This window comes from Coptis chinensis, chromosome 5, assembly GCF_015680905.1.
Source record: "Coptis chinensis isolate HL-2020 chromosome 5, ASM1568090v1, whole genome shotgun sequence".
Lineage (NCBI taxonomy): Eukaryota > Viridiplantae > Streptophyta > Magnoliopsida > Ranunculales > Ranunculaceae > Coptis > Coptis chinensis.
In genome coordinates, this window is record NC_141460.1 from 69,130,947 (window position 1) to 69,157,701 (window position 26,755).

Below are 26,755 nucleotides of genomic sequence, written 5' to 3' on the forward strand. Positions count from 1 at the left end.
GTGGAAACAAAGTAGCACACCTATTAGCTAACGTTACAGTGGAAAATCCACATATTGGCTTGTAAATGTTTCGGAGGTGGACCATCAAGATGTATTAACTAGTACGTGTACGATCTAATTAATGTAGCTCCAATATGGTTGCAACATAGCCTAGAGTAGGAAAATGCAAATAATGTAACACCCCTGTTGACTTCTTTATAAAACCTTGTTCCATCGTGAAATGGTTTTTGCCCAATATAGTACGAAGTATTCCTACATTTGTACTCCAATTCGTAGAAACAAGGCTTCCCCTAGCTAGAAGGTACAGTTTTATTTATCTTTTTATTTTTTTCATTAAGCTGTATCCCCAAGTCTATTCCGTTAGGGGCGGATCTATTGTTGGACCAAGTAGCCCCCCTCAATCTTAGATTAAAAAAAAAATAGTAGTGTACCAAAAAGAAAAAGTAAAAAGGCCTTAACAAAAGCACGTTTCATTCTAACATCTTTTACCATTCTGAACTTGTAAATTTCTTTCTTACTATAATTTTTATGAAGTGAACCATCATTTTCATGACAACACCAAAAAGTCTCTTCGTTGCCTAATTTGTTGATATTTTTGCAACATGTTGAAAATGAGCAGACATCTTTGTGAGTTAGAATGGAATTATTAATTCCGGTTTCTAATATCTTGATCAATATTTCATCAGGTAGTTCTTCCATTAATTTTGTCTCTTTCATTATTGTTTTCACGCCCTACAATTGAGTACAACCTCTGTACTATTTTATTTATTTATTGTTATTATTATATCTCCAATTTTTTATTTTTCTTTTGGTCGCGAATAGCCTTGAGATTTTGTGACCTAAACTTTGCCGGCATAGAGTTGCTTGCATAGAGAGATAGTAACATTTTAAGAGAGTGACAAACGACGAGGGCAATTGTGAAAGTTATTATGTTATTGGAGTTATATGCACTGATAATTTTTCTTCCAAGTTATTTTTCCTTTTTATGACCGATTGTGTGTGTGTGTGTGTTTTTTTGCTAGTGATGTATTTATTATATATTTTGTTCGTTTTTATATTAAAAAAACTATTGCAATGTACTTATAAATGTGTTAGGAATTTATGGTCAGTAGTAGGGGTGGGCAATGGGCCGGGTCGGGCTAGCCCGACCCTAAACATTTAAAGCCCTTCAGATATTAGGGCGGGCCTGGGTCACACAAGTCTAAATCTCAAGCCCCGACGACCGACTCTAGCCCCTTTTAAGGGCTTTAGGGTCGCTTTAGGGCCGGCCTATATATTTTTTTTTTTTTACTACATCGGTTTTAAAACTCATTTGTATTACAAAATGTACAATAATCTACAAACTCAAAGTCCAACAAATCTAGTAATAATCCCGTATAAGTCCAAAATTTAAAATGCACATCCATAATCTAATGAACTCAAGACATCGAGAGTTTGAATTTGTTCTTCCTCAGACTTAAACCTCACTAAAATTACATTTAACATTGAAATACATAGACAAATAATTATATTATCATTTTAAAGGAAGAAGTAATAGATATAAAGAAGAAACATAATAGTTTTGGTTAAAAGGTCATGAAAGTTGTTAAACTATTTGTAATATCATAAATTATTTCTATAATAGATTCAAACAAATATAATATTACCTTTCTTCTAATTTAAAAGTGATTCAAGCTTTGTATATGGAAATGAAAATATATATATCGGCTTTTGAACAAGTGATGGAGAAAGGTTTGAGATTACAAATGTCATTTTTCCGACAAAGGGTGTTTTTGGTTTTAATGTTACAAATGTCCGCTCAGTATTTTGTTTTAATGGTGTGGAAGGAAACCTTTAGTTTTAGACTTGGCTTGAATGTGAATAAAAATATAATTTATAAGAAATAAGTGAGAAAAGAAATTGAGAATAATAAGTTATGAACTTTGACTTGATGATCAAAAAGGAATAAAGTCTTATTTTTATTAGCGCTAGTGCTCATTTGTCTTCACGTAGGCTGTAAAGTTGACAAGTTTTTGTTATATAAAACAAGTTATTGGAAAGTACTTGGGTGTAAGTGATAAATTACAAAAGGATAATGTTATTTTAATTGAAAATATTTAACAAAAGAGTTGGACAATTATGGTATGTGTATTTATAGTGAAAGTATGAAACGCGGGCGGTTAGGGCTTGGTTAGGGGCTTGGTTAGGGTCGGGCCTATGTTTTAGAATCTTAGCCCTAGCCTTTCCCTGGGCGCAAAGGCATTAGGGCGGCCCCGCCTACCCTAAACTCGCGGGGCTTTTTGTTGTGGCTTTATATAGGGGCTTAGAGTCGGGTCGGTCAGGGCCGGGTTAGGATCGTTAGGGCCAAATTCCCACCCTTAGTCAGTAGTCACATTCTGTGGTGCCCTATTTGGATGAATTTTCTGGCTCCGCCACCACTGCTTCCGTAGCGCCAGTTCCTTTACCATTAATCGTGCTAATCATGTCATCTTTCGGTAGATGCAGCGTATCTCTCAATTTTGAGTTACAATTTGAAAAGTATTTGACAGGTGCTATCCGCATGGAAAAGACAAGACATACAATCTTCGGTATACTAGCTTGTTCAATCAGACTGTTAGAGTTAGAATACTAGTAAGTACATGATTAGCCAAGGCATTAAGGCATATCGACGGCAACGGTCATACCAGACAATTAATATCTCATCAGTGCATCGTTAATTAAGAAATGCTAGTAAAATCATTTCCTTACGAAAATACTCTTATAGTTATGCAAATACGCAATTGACAATTACACTAGTAGTATATTAGTTTTGTCTTCTCCCGTGAAGTTGGATACTACAGACAATTTCTTCGTCTTTTCCCTGTAAGTTTCTAGTGACACCCCTTTGTAAACATTACAGTTCCCTTTCCATAATGTCTTTTATGTATGCTTTTAATCATTTGCCATGGAAGTGTACTGCAGTAGGGTCGCAAATTGTTGGTGTATGTCCTTCGCCCAGCACCCAAATCTTGTTGGGCCTATGAACGAAAAAAGCCTAGCACCAACTCTGAAGACCTCACTCCGGTTTGCAATCGACACCTCACAAAACACACACACGCACTTGACAGTTGACACCATACTTCCTTGGTATAACGTATAAGAAATAATAAATGACTTCATTCTGTTATCAGTCAATTATATTGTGTGTAAAACGAAACAAAATTTTTTATACATGTTTCATTCTGTTACCAGTCAATTATATTGTGTATCTTTTCCCTTACCATTTTCACTAATACTAACACTTAAACCCGCACCGATATACGTTATTTGGAGTAATCTGATATGATGCCTAGCAGATCGAAGAAACCCAAGAAGAAATGCCTGATGAGGTGGATGAAATCATAAAAGCTGGTGATCTAAGGGGAAATAATAAATGTTGAGACTTGAGGAGTTCATTTTTGCTGCAATTTCGGTAATACTTAGTTTGCTTCCAGCCCAATGGAGGCATGACACATGTCCAACTGACTAAACAAAAAGTAATTCAAAAACTGGAACCGTTCTAAGTTGTTTTTCTTCCTATTATGCCCTCTCCTTCTCCTTCCCCATTTGCCACTGCAATTCATAGTCCACCCATTTTACCTCTCTCACTCTCAAATAATCAAAGCCAACCATCCATTGTAACATATACCTCTATCTTCACTTACAATCATTGCATAAAACTGCATATCAACAAAAAAATAATTATACTTGTTATACAAAACGAATTAAATTTTCTTATTCTTGAATTTGATTAATCAAGTCTCTAAGAATATTGAACTTGACTTACACTAACATCCAGTACTAATTTTAACCTTCTTATTCTTCAATTGGTCGTTTGAAATGGTTAATAAGTGTTTTTTTATTATTGAAATGAGGTGGTGGAGTTGGTCTTCTTTTACCACCAATTTGCTAGTAATGATCTTATGTTATCTTGGATAAATGGGCAACTGAGGTAATTAATAGTTCGATTGATTGAGCAACAAAAATAGAGAGAAGAAAAATAAGTGGTGGGTTGAGGACTTGAGGTGGAAGATAAGGGTATAATAGGAATATAAATAATTTCGGACAGTACCAACTTTCTAATTATTTTTTGTTTTGCCTAGCTGGATACGGGTCATGTTTCTATTGGGCTGGAAGCAAACTTAGCGTCACCAAAATTGCAGCAAAAATGAGCCCGAGACTTGAGGCCGAAGAGCTAGTGATGAAAGACCCTGGACACGGTGTAGTCCGTACATGGAGTATCAACGTGGGAGTTGGAAGCCCGTGACAAGCCCTTAGACAGTAGACGAGCCACGACAACATTGTCCTTCCTGTTCCATCGTGGCACTTTTCAATACCGCAAATCCTTTATTTTCACTCTCTCTGTACTATTTCTAAATTTTTATTAGGAGTATTATTTGTCACCTTGAATTGAATTTGCCAAACTCATTGCCAACTCTGAAGCCCCACTACTTCACTTTGCTCTGCTCTTTAAGCCTACAAGGCCGCTAGACACTCACACACTCACTTACACTACCTCAGAGTACTCACTCACACTCTCATTTTGGTGAATTTTTCAACTATGGGGAGAGCACCTTGTTGTGAGAAAGTTGGTTTAAAGAAAGGGAGATGGACAACTGAAGAAGATGAAACATTGAGCAAGTACATTGAAGCCAATGGTGAAGGATCATGGAGGTCACTACCCAAGAATGCAGGTTAGCCGACACATACATATTTTAATTTGTAGTGTTAAAAAAATTTGTCCATTTTGATGTGTGTGCTTTTTTCTATAATGTAATTCTAATTACTTTGTTTATTGTGCTTGTGTGCTCTTTTGGTTCTTGAATAGGCTTGAAAAGGTGTGGTAAGAGTTGCAGATTGAGGTGGATTAACTACTTAAGAGCTGACGTAAAGAGAGGGAACATCACCACTGAAGAGGAAGACACAATCATTAAGATGCACAACTCTTTGGGTAATAGGTGAGTTAATTTGTTAATTACTTCATTTAATAATCCATGCGAAACATGTGAGACCATCTTCAAAAGTGCTTTTGGTATTTTCACAGTTTCACTCATATCATCAGAAAAAGACAAGCAAAGCTAAAAAAAGTATCTCTCTCACAACTGATAAAGTTGACGTTTGCTGCGCAATTCGTGCATTTTCTTTTTCAGCTTTTTTGGCTTACTTTTGACTAACCAATAAAAGAAGAAATAACAGATTTTGGTGTGAGGTGATATTTATTCTATTCATTATGATCTATAAGTAACTACTAAGTAAGTAATAATGGACTATAATGAATGCTTAACGTTTTTTTGTTGGTAAAGATAATCCATGCTTAACGTTGAATTAGTTAATCAGTACGTTAATAACTTATTTGATCTGTCTGTAGGTGGTCTTTGATAGCTGGGCATTTACAAGGAAGAACAGATAATGAAATAAAGAACTACTGGAACTCTCATTTGAGCAGAAGACTTCACACCATCAGAAGGCCTAGTGGTGAAGACCCGCCAACAATTGTCATGGACTTAGCTAAGATTGGTGGTGGATGCAAGAGAAAAGGTCGGACAAGCCGAGCAGCGATGAAGAAGAACAACAGAAACAACAATGATAGCAACAGCAACAACAACAACAAAACTCTATCAAGTAAAGAAGTTTTAACAGAGAAGTCTGAGGGAGAGAGTTGTGAAAGTGGCCTGATTGATCCCATGCCCCTTCAAGAGGAGAGTATGAGAAATGATGTTGAACTACTGGAAGGTTTGGAGAGAAAAGGCATGATTTTGGACACAGATATGTGGGTAGAAAAGAGGCATGTACCTGCTCAAGGTCTTATTCTTGATGGTGGAAGTAGAAGTCTGCTAAGTGAGGAGATAGAAAGTAGTGAAAGGACATGCCTTAATGGGGATAGTGAAAAGGGAATATTGGGACCATGTGATGGACTGGAGACTAGTATGTTGTTCTGTGATGATATTATGGGTGATGGGGTGTTGATGATCCCAAGTGGGAATTCAGTAGTTAGTGAAGAGAAAGAAAATGGGGCCAGTTCATTTAGTGAGGGAGAGATGGGGTTGGTGATGAGTTCTACCAAAGGGACAAGTAGTGAGGAGAGAGGGAGTGGTGGTATGAGTTCAAATGGTGAGAGTGGTGAGTGGTATTCCTCTGGTTCAATAAGTTCATGCTTCCAGGATTCAGATTGGGTAAACTGGAATTGGGATGGTGTTGTTGAAGGTCCAAATCTGTCTCACGAGGGAGAGGAGTTACTATCTTGGTTGTGGGACAGTGATAATGGTGAAGTAGGGAAGATGGTTGAGTTTGAACAGGAGAAGGCTTTGTCTGCTTGGCTTCTGTCTTGATCCTGTGTTTTGTAAATAGGTGGCAACATGCCAATAAAATCAAACTGGCCTTCTTTGTTCTAGAGACCGAGTGTAATCCACTGCATGTATACCACATTCTAGTGTGGGACTTCATGTCCATGGTGATTCTCATGCATGTCTGATACAAATGTGTGTGATAAGTTGATAACAACTGAACATGAATATCCTCTACCTTATGCATTTTGTTGGTGGCTTGATGACAACTTTTGCTTTTTCATTAATATCAACATATATAAAACAAGAGAATTGCTAGGCGGTCACGTCTCTAAAGGGGTAGGACCATCCTAACTCACTTTATGACAAAATATTCTAACGCAACAATTGTGTAGCCGGTTGGACTTTACATGCTTCATAAATTAAAAAGAGTGGTCGACCTAAAATGAAGTAAAAACTCACAGCATCGTCAATGTACATAGGAGTAAAAGCTTCGTTACACAGCCCTCCATATAGGCTCTACATAGGAGTCATATATGTTTTTAAAAGAAATTTATATAATGAGTTTAATGGATAAAAAAACACATTCAATAGTAAACTAATGAAATTTTTTGTAAAATATATAAAAACAAGTGGTACGTGTTGGCTTTCTATTGGTTTAAAATAATGCCTCAAAATTTGGAGTCTCATTTTTTAAGTAGTGGATAGTTAGAACTAATTGAGTTTAAAATTTTCGTAAAACTATTTTCATTTACACATTTTTAAACTAAAAATGCTTTTAATTTACACATCTCCATTGGTAGAGAAATTTTAGAGTTTGATGTTTAAGTTTATACTAAAAATAGTTTACACAATTCCATTGGTCATGCTCTCAGAACACCAAAAAAAACAACAACTGACCATGCCACCAACTTCCAATCCAGCTTTCTTAGAAGGAACAAGAAACTAATGGGTGTGTGGGTGTGTCTACTTTAATGGAGTCAGTAATGGGTAAATGGGACTGAATTTGTATGCATAACCCATGCCATTTGAGTTGACAGATTGTAGTTTAGAAGGATGGTGTTTTCATTTGGAAATAATACTAATAAGAACTCTCTCTCTCTAAACAACCGACCATGCCACACCAACTTCCAATCCAGCTTTCTTAGAAGGAACAAGGAACTAATAGGTGTGTCTATTTTAATGGAGCCAGTAATGGGTAAATAGGACTGAATTTGTATGCATAACCCATGCCATTTGAGTTGACATATTGTGGTTTAGAAGGATATGGAGTTTTCATTTGGAAATAATGCTAATAATAACTCTCTCTCTATCTCTCTAAAATTATCCGATAATTTATCTTGATTTGGATCGAGCCTATAAACAAAATGAAACTTTTGAGTTTCAATGTTGGTTTTTTCATTGGGTTCTTAATTACTAGTTAGACAAAATACAACATTTCTCTTTTGCACTAACCCCGTTATACTACCAGATTTAGCTAGAAGTAGCAAAATATTTTGTGAAATTTTGATTAAAATGGATGTAGGGGCATAAAAATTGATAACTATTGACATTGTTAGAGAAGCTACCGGATGAAAACCGATTCGGTTGATGCCGACCGGTGGTGGAGGGCGATCAGAAGTTAGGCAATGAGTGGAGAAGATGATTGAGTTAACTTACTGATCTATTGATTTTTAATTATATATTGGTTTAAAGTTTAAAGTACGTGACTCATTCAAGAAGTGAATATGTCATTTCTTTTGTATGACACTAGGGTATGCCCGTGCATACGGCCCGCGAGACCTCGACGCGCCTACGACATTACCCCGACAACTCATCGCCCGTTCACAAAGCGCATAACGATCTTAGGCGTAAAATATTCGCACAAGACCGAAAAAACAACTCAATTTATAAATACACCGCATGAGGCCATCCTAATTACCCATTATCTATAAGCCCAAATCAATTGGAAAAGGTTTATGGAATTTACCAAATGATTTATACAATTTATAAGTCCAAATTTAATTGTTGACTTTTAGTTGATTTTTGGATAGATCCCATAAGATTGATTACACTTAACAAAATTACACAAACTCTCCAAACACTTGGATCTGTCATGTCACAACTTAGAAAAGACAATGGCAACCATTGGATGGAGTCTCTGTGGGCTCCACACCATTCCTTTTTATTAGATAGATAGGGGCAACAAACAAACACAGGGGCAACAATCACTATACAAACATTAATATCTTGGATGTATCTCTTTCACTCCTTTCAGTTTAGCGCCAAAAAAATTTAGTATGTGGGCCCTATTTTCTATGTGGAGAAACAAGCTCTTTTGCGCAAATTTAGTTCTTTGCCATACGTATTGGCACCATAGTTTGGGATTTTAGAATTTTCAGAATTATGAAAATCTGAAAAATCGAAATTAATAATATTTCAATTCTATATTGTTTTTTCTATTTTTTAAAATCGAAATATTCTGTGGAATTTTGACATTTCATTCGGAATTGTGAATACTGATTAGCATCCACCCTTTCGACAACATGTCATACTAAAATCTATTTTTATTTCTAAACTAGTGGGATAGTGGGTGCTCGGGCTTCATAGGTGGTGGACTATGTACCACATGAAGTTATTTTATGGGCAATAGAGCATCTTTAAGTGCAATTTGGCCAATTTTGTGAACAAATTTGTCAAATTGTGGTAACAAAACAATGTTATCTCTAGGCCTATTTTAAGAGTTTAGGTAATCATTTTTAGATCATTCAATTATGAGTCCGACAACAATATATTTTTATTGGTCAAATCCATTTTCAGGCAGATTAACAGTTTTTTTGGGCAATAAAATAGTTTTTTTGGTAAGTCACTCCACCAATCAGCAGCTGAAGTCTAGTGGACAACAAACAGTTGCATGTCCACAAATTTATTTTATTCAATTATGATTAATGGTTGCCTCAGTCTCTCACTAATTATTTACGTTAATTAAGAACTTTGTGTTAATAATTAATGTGAGCTTTGAAAGAAAATTGGTAGACGGAAAGAAAATATTTTGTTTTGGTAAATCTATTTTAAATAAAATAAGTAGCTCTTTGGTATCATACTTAAAATTTTTACTAACTTTGCTAGTTGGCACCTGAAAAAAAAAAGACATATTGGAGAATCAACTTAACTTTGAGTTGCCACACAAAAGGATCGGACTATATGCTTAAAAAAGGATCAGTCTATAGATATATAAGCTTGTTTGTCTATTAAAAGGATCGATCTACGGATATATAAGCATGCATGCTTGTCTATTAATTAGGATAAGATGGTGTCACACAAGTTAAACGAGTATTCAAATATAATTAAATTTCCACCTGGTGTGGTGTCTAGAGGCCACGCAATAATAAGCTAGTAGCAGATTTGACTGAAACCAGTGTAGTCAACCGTAGAAAGTGCACCTAGTTAAGGCGTGGTGAGGCATACTTTTAATGTCATGTTTTGACCAAGGTAGGGGTGCAAACATAAGGCGTGTGTTTTTTTTTTTTGGTAACTGCTATTTATTATTGTGGAATAAACCGTTCTGTATAAGAAGCAGTAATATCAAACAACAGTAAATTACATACAAAGTTTGGCGGTTTCAACTACCAAAAGAAAAAACTATCTTCCAGCAATTCCAATAATCCAGTTGGAACATTCACTTTCATACCCATTGGGTTCGATAACCACGCATCATCCTCGACACGATCAGATGCAAAATTGGCGAATGCATCGGCCCGCGGTTAGCTTCCCTGTAATTCCAAATCGGTTCCATTACATGCCATTGAACTGAAAAACGTAAGCGATCTTGAATAACATGAAGCACCTCCCAAGGTGTATCCATTGATGAATGCCTAATGCAATGTTGAATGAACTTTGAGTCCGTTTCCACTAGCACACGAACCCCATTTAGATCGCGAAAAGATAAAATCCTCAAGCCAAAGAATAGCTCTAAACCTGACCATAATAGTGGGCGATGTAAGATCGGTAATTGCTAAACCAAAGATAAATCTTCCATCCCAATCTCGAGAACACAACCTGCTCCCCGCAAAGACTGGATTTCCTCTAGACGAACCATCAATGTTTAATTTAAACACACCCACGGTGGTGGTATCCATCTAATGGACACCCACCTCCTACACTTTTCCATTGACGAAGATGCGAAACTATCTCGCCCGTTGTCCTCGCTTTACATATTCTCCACTAACTTTTTGGCCTTCATCATATAAAAGATAGGTGATGCTGTGGCATCCTCAAATCTAGCTTTATTTCGAGCTATCCATATATTCCAGATAACAGCAGCAGTAATTGATAAGGACCAATCCGCTTCCTCGTGTTGTAACGCCTCTGCCATCATTCTCCTCACCCAATCAGCAAAGGTGTTATCCATACGTAGTGGGAAGAAACCAACACCAAACCACACAGCCCGAGCGAACGGACATCCAATAAAAATATGTTCCTTCGTATCATTACCATACTCACAAAGAGAACATGCCGAGTTTACATAAATGCCTTTCGTTGTGAGAAAATCAGCAGTTGGCACCACCTCCTGAATACATTGCCATAAGAAAAATCTAATTTTGTAAGGAATATTAACCCTCCAAATTTTCTTAAATATAGGATCATTTTGTACATTGTCATTATGTAACCAATGGTGCACTTGAAGATACGCCGATTTAACCGAGTAACGACCAGATTTATCAGGAGCCCATATTCTATAGTCTGGATGAGCATGAATAGATAAAGGTATAGATAGAATCCGAGCCGCATATTCCGGAGACCAATAGCTTCGAATTTCCTCCACCCTCCATGTTCGAGTAGACGGTTCAATGAAATCACTGACACGATTGAGGATGCAATTACTCAGCTGCAATTGCAAAGGGGAAGTTGTGTCAGGCACCCATGAGTCAAGCCACGCACGAATCGCAAGACCATCGCCCACATGCCAGCGGATACCCATTGCGAGAAGAGGTTTAATCTTCATAATAGTTTTCCAAATCTTAGATGCTGACCTCGACATCTTGCTCTCAGAAAATCAGTCCTTGGGAAGTATTTTTCTTTCATGCATTTCGCCCATATAGACGTGGGTGATATAAGCTCCCAAGCTTTTTTGCCAAGTAAAGAAATATTCTGAATTTCTAAATCTTTAATCCCAAGCCCTCCAGCCTCTTTTGGTTTACAAGCAAGTTCCCATGAGAAATAATGAAGTTTGTTTTGACCTTTCTCATGATTCCACAGAAAGGCTTTCCTGTACCGGTCAAGCTCTTCAATGATATAAACAGGCAATCGGATACATGACATAAAGTAGACTGGAAGCGCAGTTAATACGGAATTAACCAACGTGAGTCTACCTCCTCGAGAAATAATAGAGGATTTCCAGCCCGCAAGTCGATCTTGGAACCTTTTAATCAAAGGTTTGAAATGCTCCCGTTTCGCTCTTCCAATAACAGCAGGAACACCTAAATAGGTGGGAAATGTTGTTGTAGTTTGAACATGATGAATCGCCCGAAGAGAAGTCACCAATTCCGTCTGCAATTGGTTGTTATGAATCATTTGGGATTTATCTCTGTTAATGCTCTGACCAGAAACCTGTTCATACTGTTCCAGAATTCTCTCTAACTCAGAAGCAACCGCCACGTCGGCTTTTAAGAAAACCAATAAATCATCCGCATACATAAGATGCGATAGAGCTGGAGCAGATCTGGCCACTCTAATCCCTTGAATCTTCCCATTAACTTGTGCATATTGAAACTGTCGTGATAGAGCCTCCGCACACAAAATGAAGATATATGGTGAGATAGGGTCCCCCTGACGAATGCCCCTAGACGGTCTGAAGAAACCATAAGGAGATCCATTAAGAAGAATGGAAAAGGATGGTGAGGAAATGCAAAACAAGATTCGATCCACCCATGTTTGTTGAAAGCCATATCTAATCAAGACATTTTCTATAAACTTCCATTCGAGCCTGTCGTATGCTTTCTTCATATCGAACTTTAAAGCATAGAATCTCTTTTTACAATTCCTTTTGCCTTCAATGAAGTGGAAAGCTTCATGTGCCATCAACACATTATCTTGGATAGACCTACCCGGTAAGAACGCACTCTGATAAGGACTGATGATAGATTGGAGAATAGGCCTCATTCTGTTCACCATAATCTTTGTAATTATCCGGTAGATCACATTAGTGAGACTAATAGGCCTGAAATGCTCAGCAGCAGAAGGATTAGCAGTTTTCGGAATTAAAACAATATTCGTATGATTAATTTCCCTAGCAAATGAACCATGCATAAAAAACTGGGTGACAACACTTACAACCTTTGGACCAACAATGTCCCAAAATGCTTATAGAACAAAGCATTAAAACCATCAGTTCCCGGAGACTTCAAAGATCCAATTGATTTTAAGGTTCGAAAAATCTCGTCATGTGTAATAGGCTTCAGCAGAGATATATTATCATCATTCGAAATCAGATTAAGAGGTATTGCTTCTAAAAAGTTAGAATTATTATTTGGCTCATCAGAGGCAAACAAATCAGAGAAGTATCCTTGTAAATGTTCACCAATGTCATCCCACGAAGTGAGCATCTTCCCATGGCCATCATGAATACTTTTGATATTGGCTCTACTTAAATTCGTCTTGCCAATCGCGGGCATGGAAGAATTTTGTATCAAGGTCACCCTTATGATCCCAATCATACCCTGCCTTCTGTCCCCAATGCAAATGCTTCTGTCTCAGAATAAAGTCATGATGTTGTAAAAGTTTCATCTCGGCATCCAATAAATTCTCCCATGAAGCAGATGTATGATCAGTTGAATTAAGCTTATCTTCCAATTCCTGAATCTGATTTTTAATCTGTTTTAATTTGTGATCCAAATGGCCGAAGGTCTTAACGTTCCAACTTCTTAATAATTTCCTACAGAAAGCCAGATGTCTGCAAAAAGAGAATGAAGCAGAGCCTTGAAACCTCCCAACCATCCCTTCTTCAATAACTTTCTTACAAGATACATCAGTTAACCACATCTGTTCGAATCTAAAAGGTTTTCGAAACCACTTCATATGGGGGTTCAGCTTGATACATAATATCTTATGATCCGATTCCTTGTTTGCAATATGTTGAACATAAGCATTAGGAAACAATATTCTCCAGTTAGGGTTACAAACAGCCCTGTCTAATCTTTTTAACACCCTGTTTCGACCTTTTTGATTATTGCTCCAAGTAAACATTTGCCCACTAAAACCCATGTCCATGAAAGAACAGTCATGTAACATCTGATTGAACTTCTGTATTTTACTTCCAGTACATGGTCTTCCACCCCGTTTCTCCTCATAATGACTAATATCATTATAATCTCCCATACAAATCCATGGTTCTAAATTAACAGGTTGCAACTGTTTTAACATATCCCACTGAACACGACGAATATGGGCTTTAGTACTTGCATAAATCCCAGACAAAAACCATACAACACCATTACTTTCATTAATAACTGCATGGATAATCCATTGATCTGAATACAAGACTTGGACATCACAATCACTATCCCACAGTAGCCAAAGACCTCCAGATAAACCCGTAGCAGGTACAATGAACGACTTATATACACCTAACTTCCTAATAATCTTATTCGATTTATACCGTCCAGCTTTAGTTTCACACAAAAAGATAAAGCCCGGTCTCTCAATTCTGATGTGATCTTTCAAGCACATAACCGTCGAGTCGAGACCAACTCCTCGGCAGCCCAAAGATAAAATATTCATGGTGCACTTGGTGGCTGTTTTACGGCCGACCACCCTTTGCCATCCTCTTAGCGTTTCTTAGTCGGAGAGGACGATACTGTGAAGACGCCTGTGAAGCATTTGAATTCTCCAATCCATTACATTGTATTGGGGTCTTCCTCCTCTCCTCACGATCAGCTAGAAAAGCCTCCTCAATCTCTACTCCATCAGCCATAAATCTTAAATTTTTTGTAGCTGAAAAATCCTCACATTCAACCTCCAATCTCTTGAAATAACTCATTCCAGACGCAAACGCTGCAGCTCCACCCTTTACATGCAAGTCTCTTGGTAAAGGGCTGACCTCACCAACATCTTCAGAATGCTTATTTTCGCCATCTTCTCTGCATTGTGCAAAATGGAAAAGCTGAGATTCAGGCTCCACCAGCTGTAGAAAGGCATTAGCTCCCATAGTTGGTTCCATGTGCATAGGGCCTTGATAGTTATTTGTTGCCTGAACCTCTTGATGTAACACCATATTAGAGGAGAGCTTATTATGGACATGAAAATCAGTTTTCCAAGCACCTGTAATCTCTGGCATATGTTTATCATTTTGATCAGGTGAAGCATCTTCTATAATCAAAGGAGCTCTTACATTGGTGCCAACATGCACAGCATGTGTATTCTGGGGTTCAAGGAAGTGTTTAGTATAAAGGTGAGGTGGGGTAGGGTGATGCTTAGCTGAAAAAGTGTGAAACTGGTTATGTTCAACTAACGGCATACTCTGCTGATCAATGAAGGACTCTACCCTCTCATTTGGATCAAAGCTAATTTTATGATTAGTTCGATGGTTCATGATCTTTTTAAAAAGTCTGCTTCTTGGGTTATAAAGTTCAAACTTTTCTGTTTTATCAACATTCAGGTCCCCCGATGTTCCTTCAAGATCAGACAAAGAGCAAGCAGAATTAGAATGCCCAATAAATCCACATTTAAAGCAGAAAGTTGGTATATTCTCATAACCGAACTGAATCCATCTAGTGCCATCCACCTCCATGGGTAACATCAACCCAGGTGGTACTTGTTCTGTCACATCCAACAGGACTTTTGCTCTAGCCATGGCTTCCTCCTGATCAACAGCTTTATACATCTCAATAACCTTGATATTATCTTGAGCAAAGCCAGCCTCTTCAGATTCACTTCAATAATTCCAGGTATCATGAAAATCTCCGGGTATCGAATCAAATGCATCCATATAACCACTTTATCAAAAATAGTATCCGGATTCTCATTATAATCTTCCCATTGAACGATTTGGAAGATAGTATTCGAGATCACCTAAGGCTGCTCCTTTATAAGAAAATTCATCATATCTTGACTTGTTACCCAAATCTGGAAGACATCATTATTCATAATTCGAATTTTTGATATTGATTGCTTCGGCCACAGACTCTCCAGTCCTTGTTTAACTGATTTGAAATTTAGTCTTGATTGCAACACCCGACCCACCAAACTCAGCTGGTTGAATTCCTTGATCTTGTCCTTCATCTGTGTAGTTAAGGTGACTGTTGGAGCAGGTTTAGGAGGTAAAGAAATCTTTTTCTCAAAAGCTGCAGAAAGTTTTTCAATTGGAGGGATACTGGTTTCAGATTGCACACCCTTTCCTTTAGAAGATGAAGCCATACTAAGATATAAAGATATAATGGCTGGATGAGTTGATAGTGGAGTTATTTCCTTAAACCTTCTCTCTTTATAGATGAAAAAACTCCAATATCGATACGCATGCATCCATAACATGATTAAATCTCTGTGTGTATAACCAACTTGTAACTGTGTTACTTGTAAATCTGGTGTAGCAATTTAGAACTCGCGGACAAACCGCCCCAATCTAAAAATTCTGCATGTTATTATATTTATCCTCCTGGAGACCCACAAAATTACCATAATTAACACGTTATCGAGAACCAAGAAAGGTATAATTCATTCCCAACAGAGAGCTTTTCCTAGATCTGAACGGTATTAAACATTCATCATGACTAGATTAAACGCTGGAGGATATTCCTCTTCTGAACTCAGGGGAGGATTTTACCAGAAAGAGGAATAGATGTTTCAGGTAATCTTCTTTGCATTAGAAGCACTGTTTCAGGATTCCCAACAGTGCTTTTTATTGAAGTGCACAAAATGCGCGCCTTACATGTATAGTAGGCAGAAAAAAATTAAACCAGGAATAGCCATGTGGTTGTATACTTTCCGTGAAGAAGCGACAAACTCCAAACTTAACAGTTATGACTGTAAAGGCCTGATTCAACTTTCTTTTACATACACACTTTAATGGGAATTGGAATGGCTTATCGAAGAGACCGAGTTCGGCTTAGGAGCGAACTGTCTACGTATTTTGCTCTCGGTTATGAGGAGAGAGAAGAATCAGATCTGACGTAGTTCATGTAGGTGGTATTTATAGCCGTTGAGTATGAAGACCTGTGAGACACGTGTGCTGACATGTACAGATGTATGGTTGAGATCAAGGATGAGTGTTAGGTTGGCTTTGGTAGGAATTCTGTAATGATGGGAATAAGTAGCTGTGGTTAGTAGCTTGCGCCAGTGATTTGTGAAAGTACACCTTCGGTAATGATTGCATATGGATAAGAGATGATATCATAAGTTGAGGCGTTCTGCGTGAGATTGTCTGTTCGACCTATGTTATCCTGGAGCGAGCTGAAGTAGGCCACTTACATGAGGCGAGCTGCTTATGAAGTGAGCTTTGAGGTCGGTGTGGTATTTCTGTTTATGATGGACACGTGTCTAATATTCATTAGATGTGAATATTACTCTCTCACACAGCCCCTTCTCAGTAGATCGCTTTATACGGAGAAGTGATCTGCTGAGAAAGAATGGTGCCATGTGTTTAGCATATGTGAGGAGGCGAACGAATGTGAACAGAAATATTCACTGTGCTGGAGAGATCGTTCCGTATCATATAGCAAACTGGTGGTGGATTGAAGCAGACACGTGATTGGCATGTGTTTAGCCTAACTTTTGAGAGTGCGCGCGAGAGTTAAGTAGCCTTGGAGCTACAGAAAGCGTATGGTGCTGGAGAACGTTGGAACTCCTGAGAGTTTTTTAGTTCAAATAAATGGTTGGCTCGTAGAGAGCGTTCTGCACTGAGTTGAGCATAGGTCGAGGGACCCTTAGAGAGCTCGAGTGTTCGTTCTAGCGTATGTAAGTGTGTTGCTCCAGTAGGTCAAATGACATGTTAGCTGAAGAAAGCGTATTACTCACGCAGAGCGTGTTAGCTTATGAAAGCGTATGGCTCACAGAGAGCATTCTCAATGAGTTGATCCTACCATTGTAGGTCCTCAACTAGCGAGACTCGGAGAGGCTATGGAGCTTGTAAGCTCAAGAGAGCGTTCTGCTCGCGGAGAGTGTGTTAGCTTATGAAAGCGTATTACTCACTGAGAGCGTTCTCGCTGAGTCGATTCTAGAAGTATATGTCCTTAACTAGTAAGACTCAGAGAGGCTATGGAGCCTGTAAGCTCAAGAGAACGTTCTGCTCGCGGAGAGCGTGTTAGCTTATGAAAGCGTATTGCTTACTGAGAGCGTTCTCGCTGAGTCGATCCTAGAAGTATAAGTCCTTAACTAAGCAAGACTCGGAGAGGCTATCGAGCCTGTAAGCTCAAGAGAGCGTGCTTCTCATGGAGAGCGTGTTAGTTTATGAAAGCGTATTGCTCATGGAGAGCGTTCTCACTGAGTTGATCCTAGAGATATAGGTCCTCAACTAGCAAGACTCGGAGAGGCTATGGAGCCTGTAAGCTTAAGAGAGCGTTCTGCTCATGGAGAGCGTGTTAGCTTTATGAAAGCGTATTGCTCACTGTGAGCGTTCTCGCTGAGTCGATCCTAGAAGTATAGGTCCTCAACTAGTGAGACTCAGAGAGACTATGGAGCCTGTAAGCTCAAGAGAGCGTTCTGCTCACGGAGAGCGTGTTAGCTTAAGAAAGTGTATTGCTCATTGAGAGCGTTCATGCTAAGTCGATGCTAGAAGTATAGGTCCTCAACTAGTGAGACTCGGAGAGGTTCTGGAGCCTATGACCTCAAGAAAGCGTTCTGCTCGCGGAGAGCGTGTTAGCTTAAGAAAGCGTATTGCTCAATGAGAGCGTTCTCGCTGAGTCGATTCTAGAAGTATAAGTCCTTAACTAGCGAGACTCGGAGAGGCTCTGGAGCTTATGAGCTCAAGAGAGCATTTTGTGCTTGAGCACGTTTGAACTCCTGAGAGTGTTTTGTTCTGTAGAGACCGAGCTGTGAGTGGTTTCCTCATGCTGAACTGCTATAGAAGATGAAGCGACCTCAGCAGAGCTGGTCTCGGGTGATTGTTTCTCGACCGGAGGAATGGAGATCTTGGCAACAGGAGTTGGTGGGACCTCTGAGGTCTTGACAACAAGAGCGGAGGCGACCTCTGGGGTCTTGATAACAGGAGCTGGGGAGACCTCTGGGGTCTTGCCAACAAGAGCTGGGGCGACCTCTGGGGTCTTGATAACAGGAGTGGAGACGACCTCTGGGGTCTCGTCAATAGGTGAGAAGTGGTGACGCTATGTAGCGTTTGAGCTCAAGTGAGCGTTATATTCAGCTGGGTGTTGTGACCCGAGTGAGTCTGTGGGCATCATGCTTTGGAGATCGTCATCAATAGCTAGCCTTGAATTGGCATGACTATAGTTAGCCCCAATTTTGGAGCTTCATTGACCTATAAAAATACGAGCTAGCACCAAAAAGTTAGTTCGAACTAACAATAGTAATTTTGGAGATGCATGGATCATAATAACATAATTGAACTTGTTTAGATGGCAACAATGAGCCCCAGTCCGGAGATGGTTGTGGCTAGCCCCCAGTGTGCATCGGAGTTTGATTGACTTGCACTAGATCGAACTAATATCCAAAAGAAATTAGAACAAAAAACTATTAATTTGTAGACTTTTCCCGCCGGAGCAGGGTAATATGCCCGTTCATTGTGCCTACTTGACCGACTAAACTCTGAACTTGAGCTTCGAGACTTTTCATGCTTCGTGGGCTTGAGAATTTTTCTTTTTGGTGGTATGATTTGTTAAGTGGTTTCTCAAGAGATCGTCCCCATAGACGGCGCCAATGTAATGGCGTGATTCAACTTTCCTTTACATACACAGTTGAATGGGAACTGGAATGGATTATCGAAGGGACTGAGTTCGGCTTAGGAGCGAACTGCTTACATATCTTGCTCTCGGTTATGAGGTGAGAGAATCAGTCCCAGTCCGACGAGTTCATTCAGGTGGTGGTTTTATAGCCGTTGAGTATGAAGACACTGCGGAGACACGCAGTCGACATGTACAGATGTATGGTTGAGATCAAGGATGAGTGTTAGGTTGGCTTTGGTAGAAATTCTGTAATGATGGGGTAAGTAGCTGTGGTTAGTAGCTTGCGACAGTGGTTTGTGAAAGTACACTTTCGGTAATGATTGCATATGGATAAGAGTTGATGTCATAAGTCGAGTATTACTGTGGTGAGATTGTCCGCATTCGACCGCGTTATCCCGAGCGAAGTTGAAGTAGACCACCTACATAAGGCGAGCTGCTTATGAAGTGAGCTTTGAGGACGTTGACATGAGATCGCTGTGGTATTTCTGTTTATGTTGAACACGTGTCTAATATTCATTAGATGTGAATATTACTCCTTCACAATGACCCAAAACACAATTGATGTATTGAAGATATAAGATACGAAGACGCGAACACGTACTATATGTAAATATATGGTGCGCACATTGGCAGTATGTGGAGGAACTCAATTCACAATCTCTAATTCTCAATTATATACATCGTATACTTTCTGTTAGAATAGTTGTATGAACACAGCAACTAAAGTAGAACAGAAGGAACAGTAGCAATGAAGAAACAAGGACAAAGAGAATCGGGAATAACCAAGGCGCTGATTAGGGTCGTCCTTAAGGAAAAGATTTTGCCCTTCCAATGGTGCGTAAAGGCAACAAGCATGGCGTCTTCCTCACAGATTCAATGGTTAACAGCAGACGACTTTGCACTAGAAATGGACTACCCTCTAGAACAAAGAATATAACTCTCTCAAGGCCGACAGAAGAAGAGAAGAAGAAAAGGACTGGTTTGAGTTTTCGTTTCTCCGAGTTGAGTTTCTCGATCAAGTCTTTTCTCTATGGACTCACATCCCTATTTATAGAGGTTAGGAGGAAGAGAGACCAACTCCTAATAGAACACCTGAAACTTGTCGCTCAAGAAAAAAAGCAAAACAAGTTTAGGCTATTGGTCAAACCACTACCCACAACAAGTAAGCCCAAGCCTAGGCCCGAACCCTACCCGATGTGGTGGATAACCAATGTGGGACTATCTACTATGTACTAAAGTGGAGAGAACACATATGGTTCATCTCCTCCACTTTGCACACACTCACAAGTATTTTGAAATACACTTAGAGATTCCAACAATCCCCCACTATTTCAAAATACTAATAGTCCCCCACTATTTTGGAATAGGATATTACAAAAGAAAAGGGTTAACGAAATGCCAGAGAGAATCGAAAAAACAATGCATAAGATACTGGTGCTTTTCGAGCTTGAACCAGTCATAGGGTAACATGTCTTATAATACGTAAAAGTGGTGGATTAAAAAATCTTTGAACCAACATTCCCTTGTAGTAAAATAGAGGACATGCACCCACATTGCTTTCTTTCATTATATGCCCTGCTCAAGTTAAGCTTTTTGGCCCTCATACGCCTGTGTTCCATGAATGCTCTAGAGTATTTGCCCAGATACTCATAAGAACCGACCCAGTTCTACATTCACGTGGTGGATATCCATCAAGTGTACATTGCGGTTAAAATACACTATCTCATTATAAAATGGACTATGGATTCCAATAAGAGTAAAATAACTCATCCTTACTCATTGCAATTCAAGTTATACAAAGTATACAAAAATGCTATCTAGTCATAGGGTGGGACGTCTCAAAGAAAGACAATAGCATACTAGGCGGCGAGGTGACTTGTTTTTCCCTTTGAACCTAATTCATGGGATCTCCAATCACATAAAGGTGGGGTTGCCGCCGATGTAAGCCCTCTCTATCTAAGGCAAAAGTCCCATCCCCTCGACGATAACCACTTGCCTCCAAAGAAGGTGGTGGTTAGACATGTGGCCAAACTATGTCCAACCTAACATAATCTTTAGCAAATGCTTGATTAAGTTATATCTCAACTTACATGTATTCTTTTCCCATTGCACATAAGATAACATGTCTTAGCTATTGCAATGAGACGGTTACAAAGCATATACACATCGAGGTCATTTTAGAGCCAATGGGAAGATTTGCCAAGAGGTTGCTAACCCACTCAAAGATCATCACATGCCTTTTCTAAGGCTATTAGCTTGATGATATCCAAGACACTCAATTTCCACCAAAGGTAAATACATAAACATTATCGGATCCAAATTTATAACATATTACCCTTCTAACAATGATGGAAATCTACTAAATATCATCCATAATCAATGGCTCACTATAGTACTTGGATAATCGACAATATACATCAAAGTTCCTTATAAGGACACAATGGGTTATCAGCTCAGTATGCCATTAATGTAGGCAATGTCACATCTCACATACATTATCCATCAAGTACAATTGGCTACCATTGATATTGACATATTTAGTATGAGAAAACACAAGGAGATTATTTTTCATAAGATGGATATTTGCCACAAAAGGTGTTAACACATGCTTACTATCATAATACCCATACTTTTCAATGAAAAATATTTCTACTAAGTGCTATAACAATATAATGAGACCAACATAAGTTTTAATTCCTATATTCACAAGTCATTCAATTCTGTAGTGCCCGAAATTCCCCTATACCATCCGGCCAGTCTGGTTTAAGGTACGCTGTGGCCTTCAACCATATTCAAACGTCAACATCTTGACAACTAAATATAGCAGTTACAGAAATGAGCTTAACAACATAATAAACTATCATTTTCAATGACGGTTTATGATGTGTTTCAAATAAGAATTTCTCTGTCTCATACACATTCTCAATGCTAGCACTCATGATATTAAATCATCTAAACAAAGAGAGATTAACACATATGTCTTGCTTTGCTCTAAAGAAAGTACACATTTTTTTTTTATCAACAACGGTACTTTGACATCCATATGACACTAATATGTTGTTGAATTGCTCATGCCATTTATAGGCTTGAATCAACTTCATACAAAGATTTAACTAAATTGTATACCTTCATTTCATCACCGGTACTACTTGGTATCAGTAGTTCCACACAACTACTCAACTAGAGTCTTTAGAATTCGTAGAAGAAATTCTAGTTATATGAGCAAGGTTTCAAAATAGTATAAATCTTGTCTCCTCGATTGAAATCCCTTGGCTATTATTATTAGCATTGTATTTTGCAATACAACTATCACATTTTAGTTTTCTCTTAAAGATCCAATTCAACCTATAGATCCCCCAATAAATCAAGAGTCCAGTTTTTAGAGGAGTTGTATCCTTCAAAAGGACACTTCTCATGCATTGCACAACTTCCTTATAGGTTAATGAATCTTCCTCAAGAAACATATAAACATCATCACCGTGAATGGTGGAAATACTCATTGATAGTCTTCCAAATTTCTTGTGCGTAAATAATGGGATTATCTTATGTAGTTCATTATGAACATTCAACCACTCTATGCCAATTTCTCGAAAAGCACAAACCAAATAAAATTAGCATATAAGACATTCAATAATAGTGTGGTATCTACAAAATTGTTATCACTCATGACAACTGAAAACAAACATCACTATTATGAGTTTCACAAATGAACATCTACTAGATAATTCTAGGTCTCAAAAAGACTTCTTTTAGATTCATTCACAATAGCCTTGGCAAGACACCCCCCACATTTTGAAGCATTTTTGGATAGGCCCAAGACCTTTCCATACTTTGTAGTTCAGTGTCTTTCCAATTATCTTGTGAGATGAACTATGGTAAAACAGTGTTATGCATATAGGTCACCACCCCCACAGTTCAATAGTTACTCAACTTAATCAAACTTACATGCAAAACACATTATACCGCTACAAACACTAAAAGAAACAACAACAATAAAATGCACTCTTATGACAAGAAAATACTTTACTCAAGTCTATGATTCTGGATCATATTAAACATAGTCATATTATGTTCATGTTATTATATGAAAGGAAATCCACAAAAGATTCTCATGAATCTTAAAGAATAGAAGAATTAGATGAAAAGGGTTTTACCCGAGATAATATCATTATCATCCTTCTTTTCATCATTCAACATTCTAACCGGCCATAGGGAGACAATCCACCTAACTTGTACATCACCTTGGCTATTTATCCATAGTCATGGGAGGATAATGCCTAATAAGACAATCTACAAGTCTACATCTCCTTGTCTAAAATAGTCATCGGAGGATATTGTCTAAGAAGACAAACCATTACCTTACATCTCCTCGACTAAATTAGGTTTAAGAGGATATTGATTGTTTCCCATATTGTTTCCTCATGTATAGACAACGATGCTCATTACTTAATAATATATGACATGGTTAAACTTCATGTCAAAGTTAAATAATGCATTCATGCCAAACATGGTAAATATCATATCATAGGTTCGGAAAAGTAAACTTTAACTGTACCCTCACAACAAAAAAGTATCGATATTTAAGCAAATCTAGCCAATTGAATATGCAAAAACAACCGAGGACTTCACCTCCTCTTATTACATGAGCTCAAGTAAGATAGAATACCCTATCAACAAGACCTCAAGTACTACCACAACATCTAATGGCTCAACCCATTAATGTCTTCAACTAGAAAAATTTACCAATAAACTATTATTAAGTTTAAAGTAAATCCACGATGATTAATATCCAAAACTAGCATGCTACACAACTTTAACATATGCTATATTGGATATAAGCTACAAGTTACTTCATCTAACATGTATTTTCACAACAGTACAATTATAATCATCGTCTAACAACACGTTCACTCAATAAAGGTAAGCAATTATGCATTGAATACATTATAATTACTATCCAAGATTTGAGTGTGGTTGATATTAACTATCTTAAGGTCTCTCTTAAACCATCTACATACATCTACATATATACAAAGAAAATTAATATCAAACTACTTCTAGTCAAACCAATTAATTCCTCAGTGATAAACACGTATAATTTGTTGACTAGGTTATTAAAGAAGTTTAAGCTTAGGGATTTCCCTCCTAAGAAAAACTAGCATGCAACTTAAGGCAAGAATATCACCATATAATCAAACCAAAAGAATTGCAAAGAGTGAAAGAATACGATACCTAACCGATTGAAAAATCGGATTACCATATTTTCCTCCTTCTAGAAAAAATAGTTCAAAAGAACTGTAATTCTGAACCAGCTCATGAAGAATTGGGTATCAAGCCTTATACCACTGGAAAGCTCTTTGAATCAGCTATCCAACACAAGAAGCGGATTGCAAAACCGAGGTCTGAGCTGAAAGTTATAGCAGTTTCCGTAACGAGTGACGCAACTGTCAAAAAGACGAACTTTGACGTTTTTCTTGATAGAAATCTCATATTTGACTCCCACAAACGTAGGAGAAAGGTCTACAACCATATAGGGTTTGATAAACCACAAAAGATCAATAAATATTCAATCTTTAATTAGTTTCCCTACCAAAAACGAAATTATTAGAAAATTTCTAAAGTCATAACCCAATAACACAAACAATAACTCAAAGTAAAAGACTTATCTTTTGATTGTCGTATTAAAGCACTCTCCTTTGTTCTACTACAAAAATCTTTCCTTAAGATTGTTAGAATAGTTGTATGAACACAACAACTAAAGTGTAAAGCGTAAGGAAGCGATGAATGAAGAAAAAACAGGACGCCCGAAGAATCGGGAATAACCAAGGCGGATTAGTCGTCCCTAAGGAAAGATTTCGCCCTTCCAATGGTGCGAAGAAGGCAACAAGTGCGCGTCTTCCTCATAGGATTCAATGGTTAATGAAAGAACCTCGATTTTGCACTAGAAACGTACTACCCTCTGAAATGTGAATATAACTCTCTCTCCGACGGAAGAAGAGAAGAAGAAAAAGGACTTTGAGTTTTACGTTTCTCGAGTTGAGTTTCGATCAAGTCTTTTCTCTATGGACTCACAGTCCCATTTATAGAGGTTAGGAGGAAGAGAGACCAACTCCTAATAGAACAATTTGAAACTTCTTTCGCCAAAAAAGCAAAAACAAGTTTAAATTTATTGGTCAAACCACTACCCACAACAAGAAGTTCCCAAGCCTTCCAGTCTCAACCCCCCCGGTGGATAACCAATGTGAGACTATCTACTATGCACTAAAGTGGAGAGAACACATATGGTTCATCTCCTCCACTTTGCACACACTCACAAGTATTTTGAAATACACTTAAAGATTCCAACACTTTCTTCTATGAGTACATCATAACGTAAACAATAAGCATATTATTCCTGGGCCGTCGGTGAAAAATGACATTCTATCTTTCTAGAAACAAAATCTTATTAACTTTTTGGTTGACGTGACAATGTGTTTCGATTTGTCCACTCAAAGATCAAGCTAATTATGAGATTGAATCAAACTGTGTGTAGTAAAACCTGATACGTGGATTCCTTGTGAAACTCAGCTCCACTTTGATATTATTAGTCCAAACTCAATTGTTGCCATGTTTATGGGGGTACCATGTGGCAAGTGGCAACCTCCGTTAGATACAGATAAGTCAAGGGTGTTGGTTGGTGCATACGTAGATTCATCCTCAAAGAAAAACAAACTTTCTAACCTCCTTCCTTTTGACTTGTTAGTTGCGGAATCATTCCAACTTCATTTATTAGTTTTATTTTTGTCTTTTGTTTTTTCTTCTCTTGTGGTCTTGCCTCTTGGTGTTTACTGTTAAGGAGAAAATATTTGACGAACTTTCTTCTAAAGTACGATGGAGGAAATAATTGTACGTGGCCCAAGTGTATGTAGACGGTAGACCGATCACTGGTCGACTGCACGGAACTTTGCTTAGTGTTACTATAATTAACCATGGTTACTTAGATGGCCCCCTCCACCAATGATTGACGATAAGTACTTAGTTCAAAACAATTAGTGCGAAGAAGATTGTGAATTACAAGGTATCACAACAATGACGATTGTGCATTAATTTTCAATGTAAAGTAGAATATGACGTCCTCAGGTTCTTTGCTCATCAAATTGTGAAGGTTTAAGACCTTTAATTCCGTTAAGCAGGCGACTTCCAAATGTAAATATTATTATCAGATTTTGCATTTGGGCTCTTGGCGAGCTAGAGAAATCAGGCTTCGATTGGCATGTCCATAGCCCGGTCCTAATACTTGTCGGCAGGCATGAGTACGATAAAGCCGAAGTTTTCAGATTGGCTTTCAAGGATTGTGGACATTGAGCCAAATAAAATGCTTAGCCCAGCAAATAAGGCCGCTTTTCTGCACCATTTCTAAAGTTGCGTAACAGTATAACACCACATGTTTTAAACTTCCATAAATCCATAATCACATGTAAAATGTCATCCAGTAAAAACTAAATTTCCTGATTTGTTTTCCAGTTCAATTTTCAGAATCAAGACTTTTTATCTTGATATCTCATATGACTATTTACCAAACAAGTCAACTGTGTTTTCTAGGAGGGTCAAAGATCTGGGCAATGA

The 26,755-nt window shown here is 38.1% G+C and overlaps 2 protein-coding genes across 2 annotated transcripts; one reads left to right on the forward strand and one right to left on the reverse strand.

Moving 5' to 3' along the window:
* Positions 1–4,218: 4,218 nt before the first annotated feature.
* On the forward strand, positions 4,219–6,527 carry MYB11 (myb domain protein 11). The gene is made up of 3 exons (XM_086560536.1): positions 4,219–4,691; positions 4,826–4,955; positions 5,366–6,527. Exons 1-3 carry the CDS (start codon positions 4,559–4,561, stop codon positions 6,324–6,326), a joined length of 1,224 nt encoding a protein of 407 aa, XP_086416662.1. The 5' UTR covers positions 4,219–4,558; the 3' UTR covers positions 6,327–6,527.
* Positions 6,528–12,902: 6,375 nt separating this feature from the next.
* Positions 12,903–14,039, reverse strand: LOC147498579 (uncharacterized). Its single transcript, XM_086563275.1, has one exon. It carries the CDS (start codon positions 14,037–14,039, stop codon positions 12,903–12,905), a length of 1,137 nt encoding a protein of 378 aa, XP_086419401.1.
* Positions 14,040–26,755: the final 12,716 nt, after the last annotated feature.